Source organism: Triplophysa rosa, linkage group LG15 (assembly GCF_024868665.1).
Source record: "Triplophysa rosa linkage group LG15, Trosa_1v2, whole genome shotgun sequence".
Lineage (NCBI taxonomy): Eukaryota > Metazoa > Chordata > Actinopteri > Cypriniformes > Nemacheilidae > Triplophysa > Triplophysa rosa.
In genome coordinates, this window is record NC_079904.1 from 23523700 (window position 1) to 23545236 (window position 21537).

At 38.1% G+C, this 21537-nt stretch overlaps 1 protein-coding gene across 1 annotated transcript in view; it reads left to right on the top strand.

Annotated features, from left to right (window-relative positions):
- rngtt (RNA guanylyltransferase and 5'-phosphatase) overlaps positions 1 to 21537 on the top strand; it is a 74676-nt gene that overhangs the window by 43148 nt on the left and 9991 nt on the right. Inside the window, exons 12-13 of the mRNA XM_057352859.1 lie at positions 4046 to 4114; positions 19993 to 20093. Coding sequence (XP_057208842.1) covers positions 4046 to 4114; positions 19993 to 20093 — 170 coding nt within the window. The remainder of the gene's footprint in view (positions 1 to 4045; positions 4115 to 19992; positions 20094 to 21537) is intronic.

Below are 21537 nucleotides of genomic sequence, written 5' to 3' on the forward strand. Positions count from 1 at the left end.
TCTCTCTCTCTCTCTCTCTGTCTCTGTCTCTGTCTCTGTCTCTGTCTCTCTCTATCTCTCTCTCTCTCTATCTATCTCTCTCTCTCTCACTCTCTCTCTCTCTCTCTCTCCTTACAGTCCAATGGCAATATCAGGAACATTAGCCAATGAGCTGTGCTTTCTCTGCCGCGTGTCTGTCATTTTCCACGAACGCGCTCAAGGATTTCCCCGAAATTTCCCACAAGAGCGGTTCTCTGTTTATTGTTCACCATCATGAATAAGTCGATTTCCTCCGGTCAACTTTGCGTCTCGGTCTTCGGGCCCGCGTGCTGGATATCTGTGTATCTGAGCTTTGTCTCGTTTGGGGGCTCCGAGTCTTTTATGATGAAGTCATAAAGACATGCTCTAGAGTACTGAGAGAGCGTCATTGTTGTGTTCTCCAGACGTCTGATGTGCAGATGGGAAATGGACACACAGATGAGTGGAAAAGATTCTCTCTACTGTAATCACCATCAAAGAGCTTTTGTCTGGAGAGTTCACATACTTGCACGCATTTATCAGATATGAAGCCTCATCGGTGATGTCACTTCCTGTTATCATCCCTCTCTCGAAAACACTTCGGCTTAATATTTTCTCATCATGACTTGATATGCATTTAAGATGCTTTTTATCTCTATCTTCCTAATGAAATAGTTTAGTTTGTGTTTGTTGATTGCAGCCTCTCACAGATGCATACTTCAACTAACAAATGTGCACACTGTATATACACAAATGCGTCCATAAATATATAAAGTGCACAAATGGGTACGCTGCTGTGTAAGAGGCATTTAAAGGATACTTAAATAGAGTACAAATTCAAGCTTTCTCAAAATTTTAAGCTTTAATTTGTGCATTAATTGACAGATCTAAAGAACATCTCTGCAGTTAGTAATTGTTTTGTACACTTACATGAGTATGTTTATTGATTTTGTGTGTTTGTGTAAGGTTCTCGTACTGTGTTGGTTCTTAATGGAAGAATGAAACGAACGAACGAAACCTCAGCTGTTTAATTAGTATTAAAGGGACAGTTCACCCAAAAATGAAAATTATGTCATTGTTTACTCACCTTTGAGTTGTTCTTAATCTGTTTACATTTCTTTCTTCTGATGAACACAGAGAAAGATATTTGGAAGAATGCTTGTAACCAAACAGATCTCAACCCCCATTGACTCTCATAGATATCATTTTTTGTTCTGTTGAGCACAGAAGAAGATATTTTGAAGAATGTAGGACAGCAAACCTCTGTTGAAGCGATCTGTTTGCTGTGTGAGCTAGTGGCATCAGCCAATCAGAGCAGAGCTCAACATTCATATTCATGACCCTCCAGAATAAGGTAATAACAGACCTTTTCATTCTAGAGACAAATCCTGGGGTTGTAAATGGACTTGTAAAACCGTTTCTGGATCATTTTTGCACTTATAAACCCACATACCTTCTAGATGCTTTAGGCCCTATTAACGGGTTTTTCATTCGATCTGCGTGAGCTGTTACAAAATCTAAATGATAAAAAACTTTTCTCAAACTTTGTTTTAAAAAACGATAAACTTATTCAGACCTCTTCAGACATAAAAGAAAAGACTCTGAGCTGTTTTTAATGCAAATGGAGGTTACAGAAAGTTTTGAATACAAGGGTGCCAATAATCGTGACCAGGGTGAATTAGAGAAAAAAATCATAATCTGATATTCCCCCCACTTCAAATTGTTTTACTTTAATGAAATGTAGGAATATTGTAGATTTTTTAAATATAAGATCGAAAGGAAAAACAATGCAGATTTATTTTTACAGCCTTTGCTCATATTTACCAAGGGTGCCAATATTAGAGGAGGGCACTGTATATTTAGCTTAATCTCGTTGGGCTATTAGCCTGCCTTGCGTTCTTGTGCCTCATTCCTCTTCGTTGTTCTGCATTTACCAATAAAAAATATAAATAGAAAAGTTTGTTTTAAAATTGACGTCTTTGTCATTTGCAGAAGGCAACAATATATGCTACAGAATAATCACCAAAAAAGAGAGATTATTTAGGCCTATTTGGCACTGAATACAGGAAGGCAGTAATAATAACAAATTGCACTATTTATCCACCTAAAAACACCGCAAGGAAATATCTTTCACCGTGATCAACCCTAAATTTTCACGACAAAAATAAATGCACATAACATTACATTGGAGAAGGATATTACGTCACGTGTCTTTACGGGATCTTCACGGGATGTGTGTGAACACACGCACAGATTCCAGAAAATCACTGGCAGTTTGAATGAACAAAATCTAATTTTCTGTGTATTTTCCAGGATCTTTTTATGAAAAGGGCTATGGTTTAATCGTTCCGAACAATCATAAACGATGCAAAACATTGTTTGTGATTGTGAATATTCCTATGGAGAAAATCTCTTGCTGCCGTGACGTCACGTGCAAACAACCTGTACAGAATGTTTTATTTTTGCCGATTATTTGATTACCCTAGAACAAACAACCGGAAGCTAAAGCTGAGGTTAGAATGAAAATAATAATAAAAGGACAGAAAAACAAATAAAAGAATAAAGAATAATGGAAGGGAAAGTGGTTTTTGAAGTGACCTTTTTGCCTTTTATAGCTAGTATTTCTCCCTCATGGGGTTGTAAACCTGTCACTCTTTCTTCAGTGGAACACAAAAGAAGATATTTTGAGAAATGTCTCTGTGGTTTAGTTCATACAATGGAAGTCAATATGTGTTCAGTGTTGTTTGATTATCAACGTTCTTCAAAAAATCTTCTGTTGTGTTCTGTTGAAGAAAGTCAAACAGGTTTGTAAATCAGGTTTTTTGTGATCTTTCCGTCTTTAAATACAGTGAGTGGCATGATATGGGCACGCACAACCTGTTTTTCAGTATTTAAAACATATTTGTGCGTCTCGCAGTGAACATTACCTGGAGTTAATGATGTCATTAATTGTTAATGTGTTCATTTCCAGGGTCAGATCCGACAGGCGTGATTGTGAATGTAGCCGGTCCTCCTCAGAGCTTTGACTTGTGTTAGATATGAAGGATGCTGTTTGCAGCCGACTGCCTAACTGACTGGAATTTTAATACACTCTCTAAAGGCGTGTGCGTAGAGCGGAGCAGACGCCGGCTTGTGTTTCTGAGAGATTGAATGAGGAAATGATGGCGTCCGTGTGAAACGAAGGGGTCGTGCTTCATTAGAGCGCTGGAGAGAATCTCCATGTACCTCTGGATTCCCTGTTAATATCAAAGCTGTGGAGATGCGGCTGAGGACAGTTTACCGTGAATAAAAAAGTCATTAAAGTTTTTTCTATTTTCAATTTAGCACGATATCAGGCAGGGAGACCTTGTATGTTGTGTTCTTCTTTCGTTGGAGAGTTTTGCACCCATCGTTCGCCGCAGAGATCCGTCTCAAGGTCTCATAAAACATTTATTAGAAGAGAATTCATTTATGGCGGCAGGAAAACATTCAGACGGAGAGCTCCTGCTAACTCAATTTCACTGTTTACTTTGGCTTGTTTGAGGTGTGCGTTTTAGAGGTTTTGTACACCTGCATCCATAAATATTTAGATTCAGTGTTTAGGTGCAGAAGAACGTCCTGCCTCGTGTTGATTTGCCAAACTTTCTTCTCTTAATTGTAAACAGCTGCATCCCAGGTTGAATGTTATCCGTCTGAAATTATATGCGAGTGTGTCTCAAACTATACAGTACATGTTGAAAGTAAGTGCTCAGGGAAAGGCTTGTGCTTTGGGAAAGGAGTTTGTCAGTTGTTTCTTTAGACTTCTTTAGTTGACAGATTACAGACTGCCACAACAATGAATTGCAAGGTAATGAACTGAACTAGACACAAAAGAGTAGGGATGCACGATATACACTTTCACACATTTTCAGATAGCATGGAAGTGGTGATGTGGTTTCAGACTCGCTTGTGCTCCATGTGATGTGTTGTGTGATCAGAACAGTTTGTGATTGGTCGTGTGATCAGAACAGTTTGTGATTGGTCGTGTGATCAGAACAGTTTGTGATTGGTCGTGTGTTTGTTTCCACAGCTCCTGGAGGGCAGTTTCACTGCTCAGGTCAGTCATGAAGTCGATGGTCTTATCTTCCAGCCTATTGGGGTGAGTGTTTTTCTTCACATAAACACTGTTACAATGAACCATGTCTGTGTTCAGAAACTATTAGCAGAAATAATAAACTGTATACTCAACCGGAATCTGTTTTAATCTATTTATTTATTCATGCAGTTTCTGGCAGTAACATTGCATTCTTATCGACTTCATGTAGTTTATTTCATCCTCTTCCTGTGCACTATATCACACAGCACACGTCCAGCCACAAATCAAACGATGATTGTTAAAGTTTATGAGTCTCCTGTCAAGCAGCTACTGGAATCCAGATGAAGTGTTCAGTCAGGGTTAGACTGTTTGTGTTCTGTGTGACACTGCAGACCAGCTACACAACCCAAATATCACACACCTCAACACGAGACTAAAAAATCTGAGTGTTTCTCAACATTATATATCACATGGACACATGTCTTTCATTCCTTTACTTTGCATTGTATCCAGTATCATCTAGTGCTTTTCAGCGTTGACAACAAAGAGATGAATGGCTTTCTCGTGAAAGGAAATCGTCTTCTACGATCAATTCACTTTGTTTATGAAAACCATTCCAATTCAAATGATAATTACAGAACAATACACCCGCTTCTCCATTCTTCATAAATGTTTGAAAATCATCGTGTCATGCCGTCTTCAAAGCCATAACCATCTCTCTGTGACGCCAGAGAAACTCACAAAATCAAACAAATGTCCTGTTTGGAGGACAAACATGAAAACTGGATCCTTGCAGGAGAAACATGAGGAGTTTAGTTTAGGCAGATCTACAGGTGAAATAAAAGCCTTAAAGGAATAGTATGAAATGAGAGGACAAGCACTACAAAAAGAGCAGTATGAGGTCATCATAATCAATAAGAAAAAATCATTTCTCTCATAAATGGAAAGATAAGGACACACCACACCTGCAAAACAGTCGATCAGTATTGTCATTGGGCCTCATTCATGAAACATTCGTAAATATATGAGTAAATCACATCAGTAAACAGACCTTCCCGAAAACTTTCCTTTTGGATTCACAAATACTTCGTAAACGTCAGATTTGATAGTAAAATGTGTGTGTGTTAATGAATTTCAATCATTCGTAAACAGGGCGCTCATTCATTTACATTTATGCATTTGGCAGACGCTTTTATCCACAGCGACTTACATTGCATTGTACTATACATTATTGTTTCTAAGTATGTGCAATCCCCTGGGATCCAACCCATGACCCATGCTCTAACCACTGAGCTACATTCACAATTAGCATAATCCCTCTCTATGAATTACCGCTACGCAAATTACGTATCTAGGAATGCCATAATCCTCGTGACTTCATTCTCTGGTTTAAACAATTGAACTGTGTCCACCAAAGTGTTTTTAGCAGCTAAAGTAATAATGCCTGGTGCCTTTCTGAAAACCACCAGCTGTTGGAGGCACTGCGTGTTATTCCGGAGATGCGTTTGTGTCTGTGATTTAGAATATCCGCAACAGTTAGCCTACATGTTACTAGTAACTTATTTTGAAGAAAATTACTTAATATGAAAATGCAGTAACCATTAATATGAACTTCTCCATTGTTGTGTATGATGGTTGGTCAGTGTAGTGTGTTTGTCCCGCCTCTTCTCCACTGTGATTGGACGGCTGTGTAAAACAGGACAGTGACGAGCTCTGCGTTTTACCCAAAGTTAAAAAGTAAAAAATGATAAAAGACAGTGCAAAAGAACTCGTGAAAAATGCAGTGTCATCATCCGTTTGTCTAAAAGAATACAGAACGTTACGTGGGGTTTTACGCACTATTTACACGTGCTATGGAGCAGGTGTACATTTCTTTCGTAACATGGTGAAAATACGAACAGTTTCATGAATCCGAAAATTTTTGTTAGAATGACTTTACGAACGATTTACACAAAAATTTGTTCTGCTTGTGTTTCATGAATGAGACCCAATATGTTAAAAAATGTGATAAAATTACATACAATACAGGTCAAAAGTTTAGAAACACTTACTCATTCTTTATTTAGATTTTTCCACCAGAATAATTAGTAAGCTCATCAAAATGAATAAAAACTGTTGTATTTTAGCATCTTCAAATTTGCCACCTTTTGACTAGAATTTGTCAAATCATTTTCTTGCCGTTTTATCATCTTCTTCAAGTCTTACCCTGAGAATCTTTTTAAAGAGTATCAAAAAAGTTCCCAATATATTTAGAGCTCTTATTGGCTGTATTTTCTTCATTATTTGGTCCAAATCATCCATTTCAAAAATATTTTTGAATAACTTTTTGTTTTCTAATGGAAATTGATATATTGGCACATTTTTTTTTGTCTACAAAAGTAATTTAAGACATTTAAGCATACACCTTAACATTAACATTTCAGTCATTTCAGTCAAGTGTTTCCAAATGTTTTGATGGGTTCTGTATACATTATTTTAAAGTTTTATGTATTTTTATATTTTTACCATAATTTATTGAAGTTCATTTAGCTTTCTTCCCACAGCTGGTCTTTTTGACTTTGTCCACTGACACATTACAAAACATGTGTAAAGTGCGTGCATGCATGCGTCAACACATGCATTTAAATAAGTCAAATTATAGGTTTGGTCTAATTAAAACAGAAATTTGAAAGTGTAAAGACTCTTCGTGGACCCTCTGGTCTTCCTACACTTGTGTTAAAGGATTATATGTCTGTAGTTACAGTTTTGTAAGTGCACATTAACCAGGTCTGTTCATTTCTCCCATCACCTGTATGCCTCCATCCAGTGCACAGCGGGGAAGATGCTCATTTTCATGTGTCATCTAGACCAGCGGAACAAATAATAATGAAATCAAGTCCTTTCTTATGACCTTTCCAAGAGAAAAACACTTGACATTTATACGGTTTTCAAAAAAAGCTTTGATTTCGACACCGAAAAAAAAATGAAGAGACCATTTCAGAATAATTTTATCTGATGTGTTTAGGAAAATTATATTTTCTTATGTAATAACCTGTATTTTTATTACAATTTTCATGTGTCTTGTCTGTCAGTCTTTCACATTGCTGTTGGATGACTTTATGTCACTCCTGAGGTTTGATTTGATTGGAATTCAACAGACACTGAACTGAAATGACGGCAATACATCTAGAAATGAAGATGAAAAGAACATTTGGAATGCTCTCGTACATGAAAATTGGAATGGTAATCTTAATCTTGAAATGTGCCGTTTTGCTCAGTGCATTAAAGGAGCAGTTCACCTTCAAAATGAAAATGTTGTCATCATTTACACGCCCTCTTGTCATTTCAAACCTGTATTCTTTCTTCTGCAGAACACAGAAGAAGATATTTTGAAAAATGTTGGTAACTGAACAGCACAGCCCCCCATTCACTTCTATTGTAACCAATGCAAGCGAATGTAAGTCGCTGTGGATGAAAGGGATCTGCCAAATGCATAAATGTAATGAATGTGGGGCTGTTAAGAACATTCTTCAAAATATCTTCTTCTGTGTTCTGCGGAAGAAAGAAGGTCATACGGGTTTGAAATAACAAGAGGGTGAGTAAACGATAACAGAAATTTAATTTTGAAGGTGAACTATTCCTTTAATATAATTTCCACTGAAACAGAGAATGAGGGCGGGACATATTCAGGGGCCACTCCCCCTATTAAAATGGCAAATAGCGTTTAGTTTACCTCACAGCCTGGAATTTGATGAGAGGCTGAGGTGCAGGATGATGTCATAAAATCATTGACGGTTTTAGACGCATTGGCCTGCCCCGAAGTTAACTTCCGGTCCGTTTTGATTGTAATATAACACTTTATTTTATATTAAATGTATATTAATTCATTTATAGTAATATTTTAATTGTATATTCAATTCAATTTATTTATATAGCGCTTTTCACAATGTGCATTGTTCCAAAGCAGCTTTACAGGAGCAAATAAGAAAAACACAGAAAGGTAAAACACAGCACAGTGCATGGTGTTTATAGACCAAGCAAGATCATTATAATAAATAATATCTAATAAATAAATGAATAAATAAATTGTATTAAATAAAATTCAAACTACTCAACAGTTACTGTTTCTTTGCGGAGGTCTACCAGAAGTGAACGTTTATGTTGTTGCCGCTGAAACCGTCTCTTAGTTCACTTCACTTTCACTTCACTTCACTAGTTGATGTGAGAGACTAAGGTTTGAATCTAAATGTGAATTTGTGTTCACAGATATCTGCATCTAGTTTATAGTTTTGAGAAGGCAGTAAATGATCAGATGTTTACTCTGTAAAGATGTCCTGTTGATTCTGTTAAACAAATGTTTGTGGTTGTGAATTGTGAAATTCAGGCAATATGTAATGAGCACCTCCTCGTGTTTTCTGAAATTGCTTTTGAAAATCGTCTCCACCTGTGATATTTCTTCTCCTCGGGGAACATGTGGAGAGTTCCGGATGATTAATCTCGCAGCCTGATATTTCCCCAAACGTGTCAATGCGATTTAGTGAAGCCGGCGCAGACGTGTCAAGCCAGTTTAGGAAGATTAAGACATCAGACGCTGAAAGGCGGTTTTATTCTCTGCGAATGCTTCAATGGCCATTATAAAGAATGGAGGGGATGTTAAATGACTTTGACACTGTGTTACTGATCGGCCCCGCGGCTGAAGGATTTTTATAGAACGACCCAACCCGCATGTAATTCTCACCAAATCCACCTCTCTCCACATTGATCCAGTCAAGCATTTCTAAAGCCCTTTGAAGCTGCCGTTGGATAAAAACCATACTGGTACTTCACTTTAGATCGAGTATTCGACACATCTTTGTATCTGCACAACAAAAGGCCGGTAGCACGAATGAGTCTGCGTTGGTTTTTTGTGTTTTTGGCAGAAGTGTAATGACTGTAGGGCTGTAGGAGGAGCACCTCGCGTTTTATTTCTGTCCTGATTTGATTTCAATAGCTTTTAGTCGGCTTCATTTGCTGACAGGACTTTATAATGTGCTTTACGAAGTTTCTGCACAGGCGTTTATTGATGATTTTTTTGTGCGGCGTGTCATTTTCTTGTTTCATTTTTCACTCCAAAATTGTCATTTCTTGTCAAGGCTGTGTTTTGATTGACACCGCACTCCAACTGACACCAACACAAGACATTATAAAAACCCCTCCGCAGTCCTTCACATCTGGAAATTTTTATGCATATCTCTGCCTAACATTTGCTATCAGGAAAATGACAGTAAAATACCCACAAGAGCAGAAACACGCACACACCCACTTTGATGTTTCAATCTTTGAAGTGTGCAGAGTGACTTCGGCCGTACCGTGCACATCACCTGAACCACACACACACACACACCTGCTACAAAATCTTTGATGTTAAAAAAGGAAACACGGGCTACTGAGTAACATATGTTCCAAAAGCGTCCATTCAGAGGAGATTAATCGAGGTTATTTGTAGACTGAGGGATGAGTAAAATAAATGAGAGGAGAAATGTTGGCCAGTTGGTTGTGAGAGCATCTCAATGATGTTTTTACAGTTTACATCAGAAAGATCATCTCACATGAGAAGACAAAATTCATTTCATTTACTTTAATATGGGTCAGAACACAATACTGGGCCAAAATCACATGGCAATATTTCTGTTCAAATATATGTTCAAATGTACAAATCTGGGCCCTTATTACATTAGGAGAGGAAGCAAGGAGATATTGTTATTATTCATTTATGGTTGCCACCGCTGTGAACACAACAGCATATGAAATAAGCACCAAATTTAGGCGTCATGTGCTTTTTGCTAGCACAGAAATATGGAGATATTTTAACACTTACCCTGAACTGAACAAAAAAACATTGCTAAACTTGGGCCTCTAGCTAGGGACATACCTAATATTTTTAAACCATAAATGCATAATATCCCACCTATTCGTGTAATAAGTTTGCATGGCATGTGAAGGCAATAGAGTATCGCCGAGATGACGTGTTTTTGTGGGCCAACCCGGAAGTTAGCGCCGCGCTGGTTCCCTCGACAGAAAGCCTGTGCATTTTTCCCATAGACTTTTGGAAGAGCGCAAAAAATCTAATCATCTTAGATGTTTTTTCTATCAAGATAGTCTTTGCAAATGAACACAATATTTGCTATTTTTCAAGCCTTACTACAATCGGCAGGAGTGAAAAGCTAACATGAGGCTATAAACAGACTGCGCTACGGTCGCTCAATATCAACGTCACCACCACCGACAAATGTGAAAATAATTCGAGGTTTTGTTAACCACAGCGTTATTTCAGGTGATTTACCAAAAACCCATTAAAAAAACCATAGACTTTGGGGCGATGGAACCAGAAGTGTTCAAATGCTAACTCGCTTCCGGGGTTTGCATACGTACAAAAATGCATCATCTCTGTGGTACGCTATTATGTGGATTAAGGGCGTTTTCACACCGGTGTATCGATTGCTTTGTTCCGAAACCGGGGGTTAAATCGCTACAATATATAAATTTATTTTAGTTCGGTTCGCATTCACGAGGCAATATTTCCAAACGGACCAAACTTTGTTAATAAGAGTCACGTGCATGTAAACTCTCCTTCGATTGGTCAGAGTGCATCTGTTTATTTTCCGGCCAGTACGCGAGTGATAATGAGCGTCAGCTGCGCGTTGTCACGCGTATCTCACGGCGGAGCTCGGGAAGCATAAGAGGAGGAGAAGGACGAGAGAGAACCAGGCCTGGATTTTATGTCATGTTTTATTGTGTTTGTGTGGCCGGCAGTCGACTGTGAGGGAGCTGTCAGCACTTTACTTTCGTTTTGTTGTTTGTTTATTTTATTAAAAGTTTGGTTTAACGTTCGCCGGTTTCCGCCCCCTTCCTTCCTTCCTTTGAACATTGTTACAGGGAGCCATTAGCAAAACAATCCCTTTTGCGTCACGCAACGTTACATAATTACCCATCGTACATTGTGATACAGTCTGGTTCGTTGGTCCGTTGGGTCGGATGGCTTTCACACGTCTACCGAACCGCTCCAGAGTTCGACCACCTTGTTCAGGCGGTCTCGGAGCGATTGTTTTGGGGCGGATCCTAGCGCGATTGCCGTGTTCACATGCCTAAACGAATCGAACCAAGAGAGAAAACGCACCAGGTTTCGAAACAAACCCTTATGTGTGAAAACGCCCTAAATGACGGAAAACTAGAACTTCATCCCTCCTTAAAATTCACTCTTTGGTCTCTATTCTCTATAAAATGAATTATAAATATGTCTTTTAATAACATATATGACGTTATATTTACAAACGATTAAACCAATTTGCCTGTTCATGACGTTTGAACGTCGTTTCTTACTTTAAAACCGAAGCTAAACGTCTTTTCCTCGCGGAAGGTCTGCATTCGGTAAGAATGAGCTAATCAAATATTTCAAATTCACATTTTATGTCCACTTTTTTTCTCATGTGGCAAGTAGGCGTGTAATAAGTGGGATAATGTACAAGCAGCCGGTTGTTATGGCGAAATAACCTCGCCGCTTCACGCCCTGATCACACTGTCGGGGATTATAACAACCGGCTGCCTGGACCTTATCTCTTACTTAAAAATAGCAAAGCAGTTGTTTAGTCCTTGTGTTAGACTGCTGTTGGGAATAATGCAGCCTTCCTGAAAGCTTAATCCATTCCATTGAAATCCTGGAGGAGGCAGTTTTCAACACATACCAAAAAAGTTTTGTATGGATGGATTGCAGCTTTAATAGTAATAATAACAATAATAATAGTAACTCTTGACATTTGTTCTAACATAACTTGATGCTAAAAAATGAGTGTCATCCTGAAATGTCCTCATGGTTTGCTTTATGAAAGCTGTATATCAGATAAGTAACGATCAGGATACGATCAGACACAGAGGACAGTTGTGCATAAGGAAATCGGCCTGTAGTAACTGAATATGTTAGACAGAGACAGATGTTGTTAATATCACCTTTTGCCTGTGGCGTTTGATATCACTCACTGTGTGTGGAGGTAAAGACTCGGTTGGCTTTGTGACCTGAGCTTTATACACACGCCGGTGCCCACGGTCAACATGAGGCAACGTGCTTCCGAATAGATTTGAGAAAGATATTTTTGGTGATGGAGCAGAGACCAACTGTCTTGTCAAACCCCCTCAAAACAGTACGACGACTCACTGGCGCTTGATAAACTACATTAGCACTTTGAATGAAAGTCAGTGAGTGCAGCTGTGACGCGTCAGAGGAGATCTGGCCCTCCCGGCTGAGTCTGGTTTCTCCCGAGGGTTCTTTTTCTCCATTGGAGTTTGGGTTCCTCGCCACAGGGCATTGTTGGCTGGCTTGCTGACCGGGAGACTGCTGACATTAGATATTATAGATATACTAGAATGATCTTGCTTGTTCTATAAACACCATGCACTGTGCTGTGTTTTTCTGTTTTGCTCCTGTAAAGCTGCTTTGGCACAATCCACATTGTAAAAAGCGCTATGTAAATAAACTTGAATTGAATTGAAGCTTTTTGACACCGTCTTTATCCACATTAATCTGGATTAGGGGTGTACAGCATATAGAAATGATCGAAATCATATATTGTAATGGTTTGCAATACATAAATCATTTTTAAATTCTAACAGTTTGTAGTTTTGCAGGTAACAAAGCGACTGCCTATTGTGTGGAAGATGATCAATAATCAGAAAAAATGTATTGCTGCTGTGCTTTTGCTACGCATTTGCATAATTCTGCATTATTATTAGTTACTTTTCATGTTTGTCACCGGGTTTTGCAAATATCTAACCTCCAAAAAGTATTCAAAAGTGCTTGTCAACTTTGACAACACAGTATGCAATTATTTAAAAAGTTTTGTTTTTTTTCCATTTCCCAAAAACAGTCAATTTGGACATACGATGTTTCAGAAGGACAGCGACGATATGTTGTTCTCGTTTTTATATATATTTGATCAAAGTTGAAATCAGAAAGCGTACATTTCGTATATCGCAATATTGAACAAGTTACCGAATATGGCATTTTCCTTCAATACCGTGCAGCTCTCATCTGGATATATTTAAAAATATCTGTTTTCCTCTGTTTTGGTCTTTCGTGAACATTGAGACTACATGTTTGTCCTGCGTAAACCAGAGCTTTTCGAAAATGTGTTTTTTGCATTGTTACACGTCATCCGTTCACCCTAACACACTGCAGCAGCCTTGATAGTATTGTTGAAATACACCCGTCATCTACGCCAAAATACAAGAAATCCCTGTTCATATGCCTGATGAAAATCGCTCGGGTGTGTGCGGTGTGCTGGGGTTTTTCAGTTTCAGCATCTGAGAAATGGAACATGGCAGTGTGGACAAAGAGCGCTTTGAAACAAATACACAGTCCTTTCACGCTTCATCTGTTTTAATGTCGATGTAGGCAGTCCTGAAGGCTTTCTGCTCTTATGAGGAAAGAATCAATATGAGAATTGAGAATCTAATGGAGAATCAATAAGAGCCCAGCGATTTATGATGTGTGAGAGCAAGATGTGTCCGTGTGTAAAGCCTCATAAACATCTTGTTTATTAGTGTTCTCTTCGTGTTCATCATATCACGATAACCCTGAGCTACTCTGAAAACTGAGCAGTCTATAAGTTCACTGTTTGTGACGTGAAACTTCACTTGCGTCAGAACAGGACTAATTACTATTCGTAATTCGTACTATTCGTAATTACTATTTAATACTTTTGCTTTCATTCTGTGAATTACTAACAATATTCCTCCCAAGTTTCGATTTGCAGAGAATAAAATAAAAAAATATATATTTAAAAAAGAAAGTTGAAGTTCAATAGACTCATAAAGCTAAACTTTGGTTTTTAAGTGTTTTTCTACAGCGCAGCGTCACGCAACACAATAAAAGCTGTTTCTGCAACATAAATCCACTTCGCTTGCATGAAATCTCATGGGTTCATCATAACTGTACTGTATGTGGAAGATGAAGTATGTTGTGAGATTGTGTCATGTCACTAGGCACACGTTAGGACACGATGTGAACTCTCAGAGACAGATGGAGGGTTATTCTAGAAAGTCTCCCACACTATGAACGGCCGCCAGGCGGATGATGAAATTCTCTTCACATTCGTCCGTGAAACAGCAGATCTGGCCGTAGCGAAGCGTCATGCATTAGAAAGATGTGAGAAGCTCAAGGTAAACAGGTTAGTCTGCCATAAAGGAACGTTAACAGACTAGCGCTTGTTTCCATGGTGATGCGTTGGGTTTGTGTCGCACTCTTGATTGATTTTCAGCTCTGCATTCATTGCCTTCGCCTCCATCAAGGACCGCCGGCCGTCGCTCTCTGGCAGATGAAGAACTGTTGGATTTAATCAAAGAACACAATCCATCTGACTTGCACGATGGCGTTTGCATGACCCATAAGACCCGATGTGCTGCGGGGACGGCTCGACCTTGATGTGTTGTGCTTCAATACGACACGCTGTTCAAATGATAAATCCTTCAGGCTTCTATCAGATATCTAAAGAGTGTTTTCACTTTCAGCGTGTCTCAGCAACACTTGCTGCACGACTCTGCATAACTCCGCTTTCAATGCGACGCTATTCATTCACGTTCCACACTGCGTGCGCTCTTTCCGAGGCCAGCGTCGTTTTTCGCAATTAAATAAATGAGTTGAAATATGTGACCCATTCTGTGAAAAACAGGCTACAGACCCAAAATCGTATTATGAGATGAAGAGCGTCAAAGTTTGATTTCAGTCATTCATTTAACGACGATTTTCAATGGATGACTTGACCTTACTCGGTTAATATTACAGATATCAAGATGAAATCGTCACAGAAACTTCTTTACATTATGTGGAATGGTTTTATGTAGACAAATGACACAAATCGCACAAATTGTTGAAATCCGGAAGTCATAGAAACAATACCTTTTTATTCATTTATTTATTTTACATTATTCCTTCAATTCCACTGTCATGTTCAACTCATCGGTCACAAGACTTTACTAGGGGTGTAACGATTACCGGTTTAATGGTTTTCCCTGATCATATCATCCAACGGTTAGTGTACCGCGTCATATTTTAATTACCGTTAAACCGTACCAGTGTTCCGGCTTGAAAACCCCTGTCCATCATCAAAGAAAGTTATCAAGAGTATAACGTGGATGCAACATGAAACCTGGCTTTTGTTCGTTCATTTATGTCAGGAGAGTAAATCAGGAGTATTGACATTGGGAACAAAATAACGCCAGACAACTCCTATTTATTCACGTCTGCTCCTGTGAGTTTGTGATGACAGTGCTTCACTAATTAGGACTTTAATCCAAAAATCTGTGGAAATTTAGACATACTGACACGCGTTTACTTCATATTTCTTTATACAGACCCATCATGATTTTTGATATGATGTTAATACTACACATATGATAATAGCGTAAATAATTCACGGTGGTAGTTTTACACCAATTCAACAATTTCCCTTAATGGTTTCAATTAGGGATGTAACGATTCACTCAGCTCACGATGCGATGCGATGCGAGTCACGATTCTGATCTCACGATGCGATTTATTCATGATTTACTCACGATTTATTTTTACAAAATGAGTTGAAACAAATTAGAAATGAACAACTTCCCTTGCATTATTTCTTAAGTGCTTCACGTTTCTTTGTATGATAAAATAATGTTTTATTTCAAATAACAAAACTAAACTGCAATTTTATAACAAATTAATAATAGAAAAAGTCTCTTTAATATAAACAAACTAATACTGTCTGAGCTTTTCTTGGATTTTTTTGCATTTAAGAAATATCAGCATGTCCACGTTTAGATTTGCAGTGAAAATAGCGGCCCCTGCTGTTCAAAAAATGTATTGCGATTCAGTTCACACCTCAACCGATTTGAATCGTCACTCATTATAACAGATTTTCAACCGGCTCACGGTGAATCGTTACATCCCTAGTTTCAATATATTGTATTTAAAAATATAGATATCGCAATTTTATTTATTGCATTTTATTTCGATTTGAATAGATATTATGATAATAGTGTTTTGGCCATGATAACCATACAGTAAAAATCTGCTATTGTGTGTTACCTTTACATTTAACGTGAAATGGAAGGTTAATATTAGTTCTTTCACGTATTGATAGAGTTGATCGTAAAAGCGATTGTAACTAAATATTTCACAGTATATTAAAAAAACTCTTCCGTTTCTTGTAAAAAGGAGCTTGTTTTTAAAGCAGTCTTACGTTGTTTCAGTGAGTTCTGAGATGTCATGTTTCATTGTGAATATGGTCACATCTAAAGGTGGTATTGTTGGGCAGTTAAACGCACTCGGTGATGATGACTGACCTCTGTGGCGAGGTGTGTTACTACCGTATGTTGTGTATTTCATCACGTCTGAAGGTTGAATTGTCCATGAGGACAACAGCTCTCATTTGTTTGCTTGTTTTGTCGTTTTCCGGCAGCTGGGAGCTTTAGCGTCCACATGCGAGTGTAATTGCGAGCTGATGCTGTTTGTTAGTTTTTATATTGTCGAGCCGATGGTCTCTTCACCATTAGTGCTGCTGAATGCCTTTGATTATTTCACGAAGCAATATGGTGTAAAATTGAGAAGGCTGTTTGGACACGCTGACCTATAACAAGCTCACATTCATCCGTAATCTTACACAAAGCCTTTCGGAGGTAAAACCCCCCGTCCCGCTGGCTCCTCGTGTTTCCTGGCAACGCATCTGTTACTTTGCCTAATTTTTGTCTTCCCACTCTTTGGTTTCTCCAGATTTCGATTCATCACGTCCAGAACTTTGACATGAATGTATAATGAATGTCCTTGAAGACACACTGAATATCAATGGCGAAGTTTTCTTTCTTTCTTTATCTCGATTTAGTTTGATTTGATTTGATGTCCCGTTTTCTCTGTGGTGTCATCACGGGGGTAGATGTACATGTGGACAGTGAACATGGGGGGGGGGGGGGGGCGGTGTATGTGTGTTTTTAGGGGGTGGCATTGTTGGAAGCTGGTTTTCTTCAATGTCATTGGTCCAGAATGACACTCTGTTGTAATTTTACTGTTAACATTGAGACATTTAAAATGAGTCGTATTGCACCAACTAGTCATATTAAAATACATATTGAAATGTATTTCTTTTTATACTGCAAAACCAGGGTTTGAAAAAGCACACTGCAAAAAATGACGTTCTTACCAAGTGTCTTTGTCTTGTTTTGTAGTACAAATATCTAAACATTCTTTAATGAAGCACAATTACTTGAAAAGAAAAGTGACCTAAGATATTTAGTCTTGTTTTATGAAAAATAATATAAGAATTAAGTAAGTTTATGGTAAAACAATCTGTCCACGGGGTGAGAAAAATAAACTTGAGTTAGGTACTTGAGAAAAAGGTCAAGCTAAATTCAAGTTGATTTTTCTCACCCCATGGACAGATTTTTGTGCTTGTTTTTACCATAAAGTTACGTAACTTTTACATTCTTTTTCATAAAACAAGACTAAATATCTTGGGTCACTTTTCTTTTCAAGTAATTGTACTTTCATTTAAGAAGTTTTAGATATTTTCACTAAAAACAAGACAAAAATGCTTAGTAAGAATGTCATTTTTTGCAGTGCACCCGCCAAATGCAAGTAAAAGTCAACTGTAACGCTGTCAAATCAATAGCCAATTTTACTTGTGTTTCATTAATTATATTCACTCACTTTGCTGAGGAAATATTCCAAAATCATCATGATATATTACATACAGCCTAATGTCAGATTTACCTGAACATACCTGTCACAATGCCCAAATAACAGCGCACTGGTCCGTTTACATTAAAGCAATAAAACAAGACTCAAAAATGTGATAAAATGAATAATAATAAGGTTCAATAATTATGTGGTGATATCTGCCACAGGTAACAAACCCCAAAGTAAAAAGGCACAAATAAGCACAAAAACTATTCGTTTTTACTAGAAGTTTTAATGTCGAGTTAGTTGTGTACTATATTGATTGCATTTTTGTTAAAAAGAACGAATGATGAAAGATGATGTGAGGACAGACAGGATTACTGTGAAGCATCGCATTCCTCACTCTATATTATTCGTGGGATCATTTGTTTTTCACATCACTCGCGCGACTAAAAACCTCACGCGACGGGGAATGTCTTACATTTACGTTTACATTTATTCATTTAGCAGACGCTTTTATCCAAAGCGACTTACAAGTTGGGTAAACAATGGAAGCAATTGGGTCAGCTAAGTTTTCATGCATCCCGACGTGTCAAACCATAGTAGTCAATAAGCTCTTCGAGTGAATATGCCGCTGGAATTGAAATTTTTCAACTTGCGCAGAAGACGCGATTGAAACGAATATTGCGCATTTGCGGCAACTGTGCCGCATCTATTCATATCTTTGCATTGACTTTGTATGTAATTTACTCACGCAAATAGTTCAGTTTGCTCTTGGTGTGAACACACCATCAGTGTCATTAAGATAACGATTTTTTTATAAATAAGCTGTGACTTATGACTTGCGAATGGTTGATTTCTGTTTTTCCGAAATGGCTTCAAAACTTTGTAGCCGAAATGTCCAGTGAGTGAAAAAGTTAATTTCAAACTCATCGCATAACATACATTTATAAAGCTAGACATTTTTACGTTACATTTATAGAAATTATTATTACATTTGTGTGTTTCTTTACCTCAGTTACATTCACTTTCATTGTAGCACTGTTGGGGTAACAGCGCAAAACGTTGGTTTGATTCTCAGGGAGCACAAACTGTATACCTTGTTGAAAGCACTCTAAGTCACTTTGTATAAAAGCGTCTGCCAAATGCGTAAATATAAACTTATGCACCTATCAGACGTAAGAAAAATGTTGTATTTGATAACAGTTAGTTAAGGATGACATGATCTAACACTTAACAATGTTAGTGTTAACGTAACATGTTAAAGGTCCAGTGTATGAAATGTAGCGGCATCTAGTGGTGAGGTTGCGAATGGCAACCAACGGCTCACTCCACGCCTCCCTTTCAAAGCACTACGGTGGCTGGCACAGAACTAAGATGTCGTCACGTTTTCGTTTCTTTGCTGAAGGAGATAACATATTTACGAAACACGCTCTGTAGAGCAGTTTGTCCGTTCAGGGCTACTGTAGAAACAACATGATGAAGTGTATGTAGATCGAAATAGCTCATTCTATGATAATAAAAACATATTAAGAAAGGTCTTTATACACCTCTGAACACATAGTTATGTAGATTATACTGCATTTCTGTCAATAGATCCTCCCAAAAATCACACACTGGACCTTTAATTTCAGCGTTTACTAATACATTTTTTAAAATCAAACGTTGTGGCTGTTTACATTAGCTAATGCAATGTGAAGTAGCATGAACTAACATTGACATTTATCAAAATATCTTCTTCTGTGTTCACATACAGTTTTAATGTATTTGGCTGAACTAGCCCTTTAAGAAAGTCTTCTGTTTTATATCTATAATTTTGTTCCTACTGAGGTTACAAACAATCTTACAGTCTTGAGTCAAATCAAAATTCCTATTTTCTGTCTGTCACACATCGCCAAAACCGAAACCATTCAATTCACACTTCAGAAACCTGTGTTGATTATTTACACACACGCATCTAAATGGAGAAAACATTTTGTTATATAAAGTAATTATGAAATGTGATTCAAACTATAAACTGACACAATAATGAGAGGATGTACAGTGTTGTTGACTCGGAGCACTCATAAGACTCAAAACTAGAGAGTGTGTAAACACAATGCAATAAACAGACGTGTTGACTATTTATCGTCTATATAGTTTTGCTCTTTTATGATCTGATATGTAAGACCGCAAACTCAGAACAGTTTTTTCGTACAGTGAAAGGATGATATTTATATACTGTACTGTTTGCCTTAAGATGATGAACCGAGCTCACGTCTTTGTGTTTGTGTCGTCCCTGTAGAAATACAAGCCGGGCAGATGCGATGATATTCTGAAGTGGAAGCCGCCCAGCCACAACTCCGTCGACTTCAGACTCAAGATCACCAAAGTTGGCGGGGAGGGGTGAGTCATCGTCACCATGGCAACTGCATCCACCTCCCTGAGATGGATGCTAAACCTCAAACACATTCATACAAAGTTCACACAACGCGCGCGGAGATGGAGGTATGAGCCGTTCGTCTCGGCAACTTCCAGGCCGCGCGTGTATATTTTTGGATCCTGTGGATGATTTATGTTTATAAATGAAACATGAGTCACGTGCAGGTGCTCGATACCTCACCCAGTTTTGGGAGCGGAATGTAGTGCGTTCTGATTTGTGCGCTTTTGATTTCTGCTGGACATTTCTCTCGGATGAAATGTAGCCATGCGTGAAGTGCCAGTTCTCTTGCATTTCTCATTTACACCTCTCTCGCCTCGACCCATCTGTCCGCTCTGTCCTCAAACCATCCAGTCTTATCTTTAAAACACAGCCGGCGTCTAGCCCGTCAGGGGATTGTACGTGTACAAAGTGATCGTTTTTGTTTCTTCGTTGCATTTAACTGCATCTCTGTTTTACACCAAACACAAAAAGCGAGTTTAAACTGGTTTAAAGGGACACTTCACCCAAAAATGAAAATCCTGTCATCATTTACTCGCCTTGGAGTTGTTCCAAAACTGTATAAAAGTCTTTGTTCTGATCAACACAGAGAAAGATATTTGGAAGAATGCTTATAACCAGACAGATTTTCCCCCCCATTGACTACAATAGTAGGAGAAAATACAACGGTAGTCAAAAGTGCCTGTGTGCTGTCCTACATTCTTCAGAATATCTTCTTTTGTGCTCAACAGAACAATAAAAGTGATAAAGTCAATTTTCCTACTATGGGAGTCAATGGTGGGCAAAATCTCTCTGGTTATAAGCATTCTTCCAAATATCTTTCGCTGTGTTCATCAGAACAAAGACATTTAGACACATTTGGAACGACTCGAAGGTGAGTAAATGATGACAGAATTTTCATTTTTGGGTGAAGTATCCCTTTATAAGCTCGTATGTATTGAGACCGTATGGGATATTTGTGACCCAGGACAACAAAACTTATATGGGTCTTATGGGTCCATTTTCTGAAATTGAGATTTTGACATCATCTGAAAGCTGAATAATGAAGCTTCCTATTGACGTGTGGATTGTTAGGATGGGGCAATATCTGGTGGAGATAAAACCGTTTAAAACTCTGGAATCTGAGGGTGCAAAAAAAAGAAAATATTGAGAAAATCGCCTTTGAAGTTTTGAATCAGGGGCACTGTAGCAGGCCATCCAAGTTTGGATATATTTACGGTAGGAAATTGACCAAATATCTTCATGGAACATGATCTTAACTTCATATCCTAATGATTTTGGGCATAAAAGAAACATTGATCATTTTGACCCATACAGTGTTTTTTGGCTTTTACTCAAAATGTTCCCGTGCCACATAAGACTGGTTTTGTGCTCCAGGGTCACACTTGTACTGACATTAAAAGTGATTTT